General features: G+C 40.6%; 1 protein-coding gene across 1 annotated transcript; it reads left to right on the forward strand.

The window, feature by feature from the left end:
- Window positions 1-1847: 1847 nt before the first annotated feature.
- LOC306980040 (protein-glutamine gamma-glutamyltransferase 5-like) lies at window positions 1848-13257 on the forward strand. Its single transcript, XM_079579257.1, has 14 exons — window positions 1848-1868; window positions 1953-2135; window positions 3374-3607; window positions 5069-5187; window positions 5492-5620; window positions 6040-6217; window positions 7340-7475; window positions 8624-8727; window positions 8838-9077; window positions 9165-9257; window positions 10002-10217; window positions 10315-10472; window positions 11861-11997; window positions 12867-13257. The coding sequence occupies exons 1-14, from the start codon at window positions 1862-1864 to the stop codon at window positions 13018-13020; spliced, it is 2088 nt and encodes a 695-aa protein (XP_079435383.1). The 5' UTR covers window positions 1848-1861; the 3' UTR covers window positions 13021-13257.

Genomic DNA, 13257 nt, shown 5'->3' on the forward strand with positions numbered 1-13257 from the left:
GCACTAAGCATTATGGGTTTAGCAGCAATTATTAACTAAAGGACATTTTTAAAGTTAAAATACTGGACTTATTGTTCACGTGAAAATACTTGGACACCACAGTGAGTTACATGTATTTACCAGCAGTGACTTTTCTCCACTTTTTATACTGTTTTTTTGCTAATGTTAGTCTATGGAAGTGTATGCTAGCAGCTGCAGAAGCCTGGCCAGGTCTAGACCAGGTTACCGTGGGTACCGGAACTAAATAATTTCAGCAGTGTGGGGAATTTCAAAAGTTTAAAGGACACTTTCAAGGATTTCAAAAGTTCAGGGACACTTTCAATGACTTCAGGAGTTTTAAAGGAATAGGCCACCGTTTTTACATACTGAGATATGTTCTTACCTTAGCTTTGACGAGTTCTTTTAGGACCTGTAAGGCGTAATAAGGAATAATAAGGAGTAATTTGGCATCCGCACAGTAAAGTGAAGATTACTGCGCGGATTTCGAACTACTCCTGGTATTATTACGCCTTACAATATAGTCCCCCCTTTTATCCGCTTAGAAAATCCACATTGTTTAATTTTGTGTAATTATACTTTGTAGTGTAACACTTCACGTAACCATATTTAAATAGGGAAAACGTGGAAGAGCTTGGTAGCTTCTATCTTGACCTGTTTTGGAGCTATAGTGGAGAGAGGGAGAGGCTAAATGCTAACGCCGTCTGCGCTGGGTTTACGTGACTGAAGGCACGGGTGAAGATCAGACAGGTCCTAAAGAACTCGCAAAGCTAAGGTAAAGAACATATCTCAGTCTGTAAAAACAGTGGCCTATTCCTTTAAGGATTTCAACCATTTAAAGAATTGAACCAGTTTCAAGGATTTTCTGGAGCTTCACAGATTTCAACAGTTTCAAGGAATTCGGGCGTTTCAAGGACTACAGGAGTTTCAATTCTTTTTCAAGTATTTTAACAGTTTCAAGGCATTTTCAGTGATTTTTCTGGCAATTTCTGCAGCAACACTATTCCGCAGTCAATCGCAAACATTTCTAGTTTTTGGACGATCCACATATTATACATCAGTACCAGCATGCCTCTAGTGTGGCAGTAAAAAGCAATGTAACAAATTACCCCATATGACAAGAATGCCCCGGTCTCCCCTATAACTTTATAACCTCTGTCCGAAAACAACAGCAAACAAGAGTGAATAATGAAATAAAATGTTCACATGTCTTATGCCAAAGATCCGTAATATCGCAGTACTCCTTGTCCTGTTGAATTTCCCCGTAGGGTTCTTTATGAGAGCAATATCATGGATTCAAATTCTCAACATGTCTGTGCTTTGCCCCTTTCATTAATAAAAGTGTCATGATTGAACAGATTAAAAAAAAAAAACCTCAATGCATTTCCTACAAGTGAAGCCAAAACCAGAATGGGGTCAGGGACATCAAGAGCTAGAACATAACTGCATCAAGGAGCCAAAGTCAACGTCAGCAACAAATTTGAACCATGTCGTCTTGTCGCTGTGGTTGACTGTTTACCAAACTTGTATTCTTTGGCTTTTGTCCCAGTTTACACTATTACAAAATGTTCTCTACGCTAGTGGCATCACACCCAACTCACTCACTCACTCACTCACGCCATAAACCTGATTCCTGGGAGAGTCAGATTATTCATGCACGAAAGCTTCATCCATGACATAAATGACAGGGGGTGTGACCGAAGCCTGCAAAGTTTGAATGATCTGTGTTACTTAGAAACTGTAGCAAGTAAACAGCTCTTTGTCCCGAGCATGCTTTCAGAGGGTGGGGCATGTGGAGGGGGGACCTTATAAAAGCGCAGAGTGGAGGCATGGAGAGTAGAAAACCGCTTTGAACAAGACACAAATGGAAGGTAAGGTTTGCCAGAGGAACTTTTTTTTTTTTTAATTACAGCCTCATCTGATGCATTGGACTAACGAGTGTCTTTCTTTTGCAGAGTTTAAATTGCAAAATGTTAACTTGGAGATATCGGAGAACCTGTCCCGACACAGGACAGAGGGACTCGGCAGCTCCAAGGCGCTGGTGGTGCGGAGAGGAGCCCCATTTCGGGTCAGCCTGCGACTCAACGGGCGGCCGTTCGACCCGAAAACTGACCAACTGAAGATCAAGATCATGCTGGGTAATGTCGAACACCGTTAATTCTCCATGTTGTCTTTGGCTATAGTGCAAAAATGGAGTGACAGCTATAGTCTGAGCAGTATGCATTTGGACATGTTACACATAGGTTGAGATTTTGTATTATGCAAAATGCAACTCTTCTCTTAAAGCTGCATCCAAAAATAATGGACTTGATATTTGTAATTTACTTTTTTGTGACCTGTACGGCTGTATGAGTAGTTTGTGCAGCGCCTTTACTTCCAATCACAGTGGCCTCAACAAGAGAACCAAGTAATTTTAACGTTATATATTTTTTTGGAACATTTTCAAATACTCTATACTATTCAGAAGTTACATGACATTTGTAAAAGTTAATATATCTGACTCTCCTTTTTTGGGTGATGATCATGGAAAAATCATACGTATAACAAATATGATCTTTTTTTTGCTCTTTAACTTTTAAGAATCTTGGTGCTCCACATGCAATAACAAAACTCTTAATTTGTGCGTTTTAGACCCAGTTTTAGTGACATTTGCATTGGCACCCGTTACTTTCCATCACAGTGGCCTTTATGACGCTACAGGATCAACTGTTTTGTAGGTTTTCTGGTGAGAGCAGTGAAAACGTTCAGAAACTTTAAAAACAATTAATCCTGGAGAATTTTCCCCAATAAATAACATTGAAATACAAGCATTTATTTTATGACAGATATTTTCATATTTGAAAAATACCTCATAAATCTACAAACAAACATTTATGAGGCTCACCTCTCTGAAGATACGACTGTAATATTTACCGGGAGTGGGGACGTCTCCAGCTCGTCTCCATGGAGATGTTGACTAAAGGCAGCAGAATTTGAGATTTAAACAAGTTAGATTCTCATCCAAATCCATTCGTTGATTTCCCTCTGCAGTAAGAGCATTTTCTGTGTTGAGCTGGTCAATAGGAGCATGTTTTGTCTTGCCGGCAACATAGTCCAAAATGTTTCGCAATGTACCTTTAAGTTATTACATGTGGAGCACACGAGATAGAAAACAAAAAAACATCACATTACTTATATGTATGATATTTGCATTATCATTCAGTATTACTCATCCATAAAAGGAGTCAGATATATTCGCTTTTACAAATGTCGTGTTGTGAATAAGTATTTGAAAATCAAAAAAAAAGTATAAAATTAAAATTACTTCAATCTCTCGCTGCATAAAACATAATCTATTATTATTGTGCTAATGTCTTTGCTGCTCTCTCTCCTCCAGGTCGTCTGTACGCCATAGCGCCCGTGACCTACAACCCAGACATGTCCCCCTCTAAGTGGTCGGCCTACATGGACCTGGCCTCTCTAAACCCTCAACAGCCGTCTGTGCACATCTGCGCCCCCACTTCTGCCCCGGTCGGACGCTACAGACTCGTGGTGGCCGGCTTCACTAAAGACGGACAGAGGGTCAGCACGCTCTGCAAGTTCACCCTGCTCTGCAACCCCTGGTGCAAAGGTCAGTGGATGCAACGCAGATTCTATTGCTTTCTATTGTTTTTATAGATGTGAATTCCTTTTTCTTAATCTGTGTTTTTGTGTGTTGTTTATGCAATGCAATTTAAAGGTGAATTATGGAACTTTTGATGTGATTTTTGTTCTAAATGAGTGCGTATTTGACTTTTTAGTGACCGAGCGCCTTTATTTTTCATCACAGTGGCCTCTATGATGCTCCAGGATTAATTGTTTTAAGGGTTTCCGGAAGGTTTTCATTGCTTAAAGGGACTATACGGAGTTTAATAATGTTAAAACTAAGTATTTTCATCCCCCTACATGTTCCAGCCATGTCCTAATGTGTAGAATGAGCTCAGACCTGTTCACCACGACTGCCTCTAAAATCCTGCACTGTCACTCAAAACGGTGTTAATTCGGGTCCGAAGTGCCGTCATGCACGAGCTTAATATAGAAGCTGCAGTTACGCATAAGACCAGAGGTGGCATTAGTGAGCATAAAATGACTAACTGGCATTTCGCTCCATTAAAGGAATAGGCCACCGTTTTTACATACTGAGATATGTTCTTACCTTAGCTTAGACAAGTTCTTTTGTACCTGTCTGATCTTCCCCCGTGCCTTCAGTCACGTAAACACAGCGCAGACGGCGTTAGCATTTAGCCTCTCCCCCTCTCCTCTATAGCTCCAAAACAGGTCAAGATAGAAGCTACCAAGCTCTTCCACGTTTTCCCTATTTAGATATGGTTACGTGAAGTGTTACACTACAAAGTATAATACACAAAATTAAACAATGTGGATTTTCTAAGCGGATAAAAGGGGGGACTATATTGTAAGGTGTAATAATACCAGGAGTACTCCTGGTATTATTACCACGTGACACACGTACACGTAACCATATTTGAATAGGGAAAACGTGGAAGAGCTCGGTAGCTTCTATCTTGACCTGTTTTGGAGCTATAGTGGAGAGAGGGAGAGGCTAAATGCTAACGCCGTCTGCGCTGTGTTTATGTGACTGAAGGCACGGGTGAAGGTCAGACAGGTCCTAAAGAACTCGTCAAAGCTAAGGTAAGAGCATATCTCAGTATGTAAAAACGGTGGCCTATTCCTTTAAGGACTGTCTCACCAAAAAAGCTACAAAACAATTTATCCTGGAACATAGTAGAGCCCACCGCGCTCGAAAGTAAAGGCCACCCATACAGCTATTGGATCACAGAAAGGTCAATTACACACAAATTTTGTTCACTTAAAATATTCCATAGTGCATCTTTAATGGATTTTTCCATTGGACATATATTTAAATAAAACCTAGAAGAGAATATTCCTGCTTCATGAACATTTAATTAATTTAATTGTAATGAAAATGTAATGGATGAAAAACAACATAAATGAGCAAAGTCATAACCCTAACCCTGTGCACTGTGAAGAAATCCAATTTAATTTTGACCGATGTAAACTATTTTCTTTGCAGAGGACTCGGTTTACATCCCGTTTGAAGACCAGAGGGAGGAGTACATCCTGAATGACTCGGGCCTGCTGTTCATGGGAACTGCCATGAACATAGTGTCGCGGCCGTGGTCTTTTGATCAGGTAGGAACAATAATCTGCCCTTTATCATCAATGCTACTGAGTGAAATGACTGAGTAATCCCTGCTACTTTTAGTGTTTGACTGTATTGTCATCGAAACTAGACATTGCTTTGATTTGAGCTGCTTGTAATATCTTAGTACTGTATCTGGATTTAGGTTTGATCTGTCACAAAGCAAAGAAACACATGAACTATTGCTTTGCTGATGCTCAAAGTCATTATATAGTTAAATGCATTTCATGTATCACAATCTGCAGATTTCACAGCCCATTTTTGTCCTAATTACATTCTTTTTTTGTTGTCTAGTTTGAGTCTGGCGTCCTGGAGGCTTGTTTGAATATCCTGGATGTGAGCCCCCAGCACAAACAGAACCGGCGAATCGACCACATGAACCGTAACGACCCGGTGTACCTGAGCCGCGTTGTGTCTGCCATGGTGAGAAACAAACAAAACAAATCATACACCATCCCGTAATATGTAAAACATCTGAAAGTACGTCATGACTCTGCATTCAGAATGTTCCCGCACGGTCGAGACTTGTCGGCTGCCAAGAGCAATAGATGTCATGAGAACTAGCTCAGCTCTGTCATTAACTGTACAGTGTAATCATATTATGCACTTACTTTTATTGAGAGATGTTGCCAGACCGGTAGATTTTATTCGAGAGGGAACAAGCGGCAACAGATCAGAGGTGGAGACATGTCTGGAAATTGGCGCCATTCACACACTCACTCACGCGACCAAAACAAAGTTAGAAGAAGAAACAGGAGAGCAACATAATATATTTTGAAAGGGTGTCCTGTGCATTCTCACTGTTACGTAAATCTAAGTGTATTTCTAATAATTTGTTGCAGATTAACAGTCAAGACGATCAAGGTGTGCTCAAAGGGAACTGGACTGGGGACTTCAAAGAGGGCATGAACCCGGCCATGTGGACCGGCAGCGGGGACATCCTGAGGCAGTGGGTCAAGTCCGAGTACAGCGCGGTCAAGTACGGGCAGTGCTGGGTGTTCGCTGCCGTCATGTGCACAGGTAAATGCAGAGAAAAGTTAAATCTCGATGCTTGTGCTCTATTGTTTCTCAAATGTGTCGTAAAACAACCTTGAGAATGAACAGTGTATGGACTAGAACATGTACTGATGTGGCAGCAGTGATAGAAAGTGCAGTGTTTTTAATAGACAAACAGAAAAAAGACCTTTCTCCTGCCAAAAAATGATCTAAATTCGAATTATTCTCCCTCAAGGGCAAAATGAGTAAGAAATAGTGATTGATAGAGGTTGTAAAAGTTGTTGTACAATGTTATGGTAATTGTGTCATGTGAAAAGCACAAATAAGGTTCCCATAGTAATTAAAAAGAGCAATACAATTTGTGATACCATTAACCTCTTAACCCCCGCCTTAACTGAGGACATTTTCTCCAGTTCACCGATACACAGATCCATAAGATCACAGCCGAGAGGCCAGTGTAACGCCTCATTTGAAAGCTAAGACCTACAAAACTCCTCTAAGTGGATCTTTTGCCTCGCATTGTTGCCACTTTTTTGACATTTTTTTCCCATCATTTTTTTGTTGGGTTTTCATCAATTTTTTTTTTTTTTGGTCACTTTTTGTTGCTCTTTTTAGGCTTTTTTTTTCATCTCTTTTTCATCAAATGTTTTGTGCTACTTTGACACTTTTTTCAAGAAGCTTTTATATACGGGTGAAGCCAAACTGGAGAAAATGTGCTCGGTTCAGGTGAGGGTTAAGAGGTTAATCAAGTAATAAAGAAAACTCCGTACTTGTTTCTTGTGTCTAAGAAACTTAACACTGTGTGAAGTGGTTTCTTTGTATTATTATCCTTTAACAAAACTGAGCTCTTATGCAAATAGGCACCAGAATTTCTCTCTTATGTTTCTTTGACAATAGCCATGTTAGCTTGACAATAGTGGGATTTTGCCTTCATACAAAGCAACAAATAGATAGAATACGATCCAACATAAATCTGGATTACTAAGGTTTTCATCGAATTACGTACAGTACAAATGCCACTATCCAGTTGTTCTCTTGTGACTCATTCATGTAAGCGTGACTGTTTACGTAATGATTCACTTTTCCATGATCCACGGCGACATACGTGTGATTCCTTTCTAACCGCTCTGATTGCGTGGGTTGCAGTGATGAGGGTGCTCGGCGTTCCCTGTCGCGTCGTCACCAACTTCAACTCGGCGCACGACACCAACAACAACCTGGTGATCGAGGAGTACTACACCAAGACGGGGCTCAAGATCAACGGCAGCAAGGACAGCATATGGTGAGACGTCGGCCGGCATTTGTAGACTTTGACTCATTTTTTTTGTTTCATGTTGCACAATACGCAAAAAGGAGTGAGTACCTGCACTGGCAACGGCAATACGACACTTCGAAGCACCGAACCCTGGGGGACCGAGCCTTCGCCATCGCCGCCCCCACCCTCTGGAACTCACTCCCCATCCACATCAGAAACTCAGACTCACTGGCCACCTACAAAAAACTGCTCAAAACACACCTGTTTCAGCTCACTTACAACCAACAATAGCTCTGCCATCTTTGTTTGTCTGTCTCACTGGTAAAGCGTCTTTGTGTTTCCTGAAAAGCGCTATATAAGACCTATGTATTATTATTATTATTATTATTATTACTTGATTCAAGAGCGTGTGGGGCTCACCTCTTCCTAAAACATGACTGTAGCTTTACTGGGAGTGGGTGCGTCTTCAGCTCGTTGCCTTGGAGATGTGACTAAAGTCAGAAGAATTTGAGATTCAAACAGGTTATATAGATCCTCTTTCTCTGTTGAGCAGGTCATTTGGTTTTCTGATGGCAACAGTATAGTCCAAAATGTTACACAATTTGCCTTTAAGTGACAAGCTCAAAAATATGATGATGAAGAATAATGTAACTGGATGAATAGGTAAATACTTCATCCTTTAGAGCCAGAATAATACATGTTTGTACTACCCCCTTGTGGCTGGAGTTAGCATCTACCCCTCGCTTATATTTCCCCTCTTGAGCTTGCCTTTGCTCGTTGTTGTCCTGAAATTTTCAGTCGTTGTAGAGAGTTTTGAATATCATGGACTGGACTGGGTTTACTGAGTAGAGCAGTGTTTTCCAACCAGGGGTAAGGGATCCCCAGGGGGTATTAGAGCACTTAGCAAATCTAATGTTTTTTTTTATAAGTAGTTGGCTGCACCTTATAGTTTTGGGGTGCTTTGAGTAGAAATGAAAGACTCAAGGTGTATGCGAGACAAAAAAAGATGGGAGCCACTGGAGTAGAGGACGTTTCGCTTCTGTCTCTTGTTGAGTCACTTCAAAAAAATATTTCAGGATTCAGTGGTTACTAAAGACAAACAACAAAAAAACGTATAGGTGACATTAATACTGTATTTTTCTGAGTAAAAACATGGCCATTTCTCTTCTCTATAGGAACTTCCATGTGTGGGTGGAGTGCTGGATGTCCCGGCCTGACCTCGGATCGGCCATGGACGGGTGGCAAGTTCTGGACCCCACGCCTCAGGAGCGAAGCGGAGGTTTGTCGCTCGTCTTGTCAAACTAGTTCCATTAATAGCCTTCTTTCTAAAGCGTCTTAAATCCCTCAATTATATTTCATTCTTTAACGTTCTCTTTCTGCTGCTTCCAGGCGTGTTCTGCTGCGGCCCCGCCCCGGTCAAAGCCGTGAGAGATCGCCGCATAGACCTGATCTATGACGTGCCCTTCGTGTGCGCGGAAGTGAACGCAGACGTCCACACCATTATCTTGGATCAGGGCAAGGTGCTCGGTGTTAATAAAGACACAGAGAGAGTGGGCGCCCTCATCTGCACCAAAGTTGTGGGCTTCCCCAGGATCCAGACCATCACGGGGGACTACAAGCACGTCAAAAGTATGCAGCTGTTGTTCTTGGTCAATCTTACATGAAGCTTCTTTATGAATACATTTGGCTGATGTCTTTCTCCTTTGGGTTTTGTAGGTCCAATGTCAACCATTTCGTCGAGAAGTTCAGGCTCAGGCTCAGGTTCAGGTTCCGGTTCAAGACATTCTGATGACTCTACATTAAGGAGAGGTAACTATTTTAATGAACATTTTTCAGGCTGTAGCCACATTTTAAAGGAATTACAATGTACTGACTAATGGGGTGCCGGTAGTAATGGCACAAGAAAAACGTGGTTCAAATTTTCCCTTTTTTATTGCAGTGAGTAGAGTATCTTAGGTATTTTGTTAAGTCTTAAGTATTTTGATGAATATTTATCAATACTAGATTAAAAATTATTACTTTTTTTTACATATTTTAAGTAACATTAACCACGCAATACAAGTATCTCTATTGAAATAAGATACGCTAATAGATTAAAGTGATAGTCTTGAAGTCTAAAATGTTTTACAAATTTTCTAAAATGTGCAAAATCGACCACCTAGTCCTGCAATATATACATATATTTTGGAAAGTCCCTCCTGCCCAGATCTCTAATCAGAGTCTAGTATCCTCCCGCGTTGACCAATTAGACGAGCTTTTCTGGTGAACCAGCCTGTCAGGTCCAATCAGGAGGGAGGGGGAGGAGCTTGATCGTTTACTTTCTAAAATTCTGTTCCTATTCCCCTCATTTTGCAAACTAAGAAGGGCTTTTTGATTAAAGACGGGAGGAATTTGATTGTTTACTACGAAATTTCACTTGATCTCTCCTCACTTTACAAACTTACAGACTATCACTTTAACCAGAACAAATACACTGCAGATTAACTTGTTAAAAAAAAAAAAAAAACTACTTCATTATTTCGTCTCACCTATTTCACTTTTGTGTTCTTGCAGCATCAACGACCTCAAAGGGAGTCCTGGTCTTCCTGACTTTAGACAAAGCTCCTGTTTGTGGACAGCCCATCCTCTTCACGGTCAAGGTCATCAACAAACAGAACAAACCCAAGCGCTTGAAAATTCACCTCAACGCCCAGGCCAAAGAGTACAACCACAGCCCCTCGGACACCTTCTGGGAGTCACACGGCCTCATCGACATGGGCCCTGGTGAAGGTAAATATCAGCTTCTCCAAGTCAGATAAAGTATTCTGCAGCCTTGCTTTCTGCACTCGGGGATGGCAGTTTCATCATCTCTCTTGTGCGTCCACAGTTAAGGTTGTGCAGCAGCAGATTCTCCCCGTGCAGTATGAGGATGTTGTCGGGGATGACCTGATAAACCTGGCTGTTGTGCTGGAGGACGTGGCCTCTCAGGAGCAGGCCCTGGCCACAGAGGAGTTCAACATCGCCAGCCCAGAACTCACTATTAAGGTATTAATTTCAAATACACTGGAGTCATGAATTCATTTGCATACAGAAAGGAATCTACACAGCTATATTGAAGATGTAGCTTTCTTTCAACTTTCTTTGGTTTGACCATTTTTGTGATGTTTATAGTTTCACTTCCTTATAGAGTTCAGGAATGTGATGTCATATCGCTAAGCATTATGGGATTAGCCACAATTTTAAAAGTTAAAATACTGGAGTTATTGTTCACATTAAAACACTTGGACACCACAGTGAGTTAGATGTATTTACCAGCAGCTAACAGAGCTGTTCCACTGCTTTTTTCTCCACTTTTTATACTGTTTTTAGCTAATGTTAGTCAATGGAAATATATGCTAACAGCTGCAAAGATGGCCGATCTCCATGGTAACTGTGGACTTTCCCGAACTCTATTGGACACTGACAGGAAGTGACATAGCAAGCAATTTTAAACTGTTGCGGTGCCAACCATGTCATATCAATAGATACAGACGGCACTGCAATCTTTTTAGCCATTTTCTGGTGAAATATAAACTTATTTATGACATACAAATGAAGCCAAGTCTAAATCGGGTCCATATGGATGTTTATTCACAGCAGATTGTTCTGTAAAAGCGAAAAAAAAAAAAAAAAAACAGCAGTCGTAGCTAGCGTTAGCATTAGCACGATGCTAATATGAAGCATCATGTTAGCATTCTCCGTTATCTATGTATTTATGAGCTGTTGAACCACTTTGCTCCTCTCCATGTCTTTGTATCTTTATTTAATAGAAAACTATATTCATAATTCAGCGTTTGTTAAAGTAGTTTTTGAATAATTAGAGAAAGTTCACATTTTTCTCCAAATTGTTTTCCCCCTTAACTGTTTTCAAACATGACCATATATGGGCGACTCCATAAATGCCGTCTGTATCTATGGGAATTGGGTCAAACTTTACCTTTATGGATGTCACTTCCTGTCAGTAGCTTAAAAAATCTAATCAAAATAACTCTTCTGCCCAACATTTCTTCACAAATAAGTCATATTTACAAGAGCATTAAAATCTGTCATGTGCACTGTAAAGAAGTTTGTTAGTCAAATGGAAGTCATAAATCTCTGAAACATAATGCAAAAGAAAATAATGCGCTGTTTGATAATGAATTATTAAAAACATTTATCAGTGTCAAGTTCATTGCCACTGATTTCGTGACTATATAGCGCCATCTAGTGGTAGATCTCCTCTAGTGCTTTTGATTTGTTTAAAAAATACTACTAATCTATTCATAACAAGTGGATGTTTCCCCTTGTTAGATATATTATTATCATAAAAAGGTATAATCTGTGCCACATCCCAACCAAAATATCTGTGTTAAATTGAATCCTTGCATCAATAACGTAAACAATTTCTCTTTCAGATCGCAGATAAGAACTCCGTTGTGGTGCACAGGGAGCAGTCTGCGACTGTGACCTTCACAAACCCCTTCTCTCACCCTGTCAGCGGAGTCCTGATCATTGCTGGGGCGGGGCTCATTAAGGAAAGGGTCACCTTCAGGTCAGTGCTGCAAATGAATTCAATCACCTGCATGAATGACAGCCATATATAACCAAGCACATTTTCTCCAGTTCAACTTAACCCAAATCTAAAACATTACAGCCTATAGGCCAGATTAACGCCTCATCTAAGACCTACTAAACTGATAACTTTTGTCGCACTGTCCCTTTTTTCCGTGTTTTTGTAGTTTTTTTGTTGTGTTTTGGTCACCTTTGCGTCACTCTCTCGTGGCTTTCTTGTTGATTTTTTTGTTGCTTTTTTCATCAATCTTTAGTTGTGTGTTTGTTGCTTTTTTGGTTGTGTTACCGTTGCTTTTCCAGCATGTTTTGCCACATTTTGTCGTGTTTTTTTTGTTATGTTTTAGTCATGTTTTTGTGGCTCTTTTGTTGATTTTTCATAACTCATTAATTATGTTGTTGACGCTTTTTTAAAGGGGCTAGATGCAAGTTGGCCATTTTATACTCACTACTGCCACCTCAGGTCATACATGTAACTGCAGCTTCTATATTAAGCTCGTGCATGACGGCAATTCGGACCCGAAGTAACAACTTTTTGACAGTGCAGTATTTTAGAGGCAGTTGTGGTGAACAGGTCTGGGCTCATTCCACACATTAGGACATTGCTTTAACATGTAGGGGGAGGAAAATATTTAATTTTGACATTTTTAAACTTCCTATAGTCCCTTCAACATATTTTTGTTGCTTTTCCGGGAAACGTTTTTTGTCGCTCTTGGGTAAAGCCAAACTGGAGAAACTGGGCTCGGTTCATGTGGGGGTTGAGTGGTTAAACCAGCCAGCAGTTGAAACCTTTACACAACCATTTGAAAAAGTGCAAAAAGCCTAAAATTCCTCTTTTCTTTTTGTCATTAGGATGCCTCCCCTGAGAGCTGGAGGAACTGTGCAGCAGAGCATCGCCTTCACTCCCAGGATGGTGGGGAGCAAGATGCTGCACGCAAACCTGATGCTCCCAGACGTCAGATGCACCGTCAGAGGATTCAAAATGGTCGCCGTCAAAAGCAGCTGATCTTTTTGAGACTGTGCAACCACCCTGAACGTATTCCCTTTGTTATCGTGACTTTATCGCTTTTATTTGCCGTGTTTGAACGATTGCAACGACTGCTTTCCGCCTCATCTCAAATCAATGTGAAAGTATTTATCTGCTTTATTTATTTTTTTGTATTTATGTTATGTTTATGTACAATGTGCTGCCTGAAACCCTATACTTGAACCCGCTTTGTTGAGTGTATTTATGTATCTATGT

The sequence above is a fragment of the Gobius niger genome (genome assembly GCF_951799975.1).
Source record: "Gobius niger genome assembly, chromosome: 20".
Classification (NCBI taxonomy): Eukaryota; Metazoa; Chordata; class Actinopteri; order Gobiiformes; family Gobiidae; genus Gobius; species Gobius niger.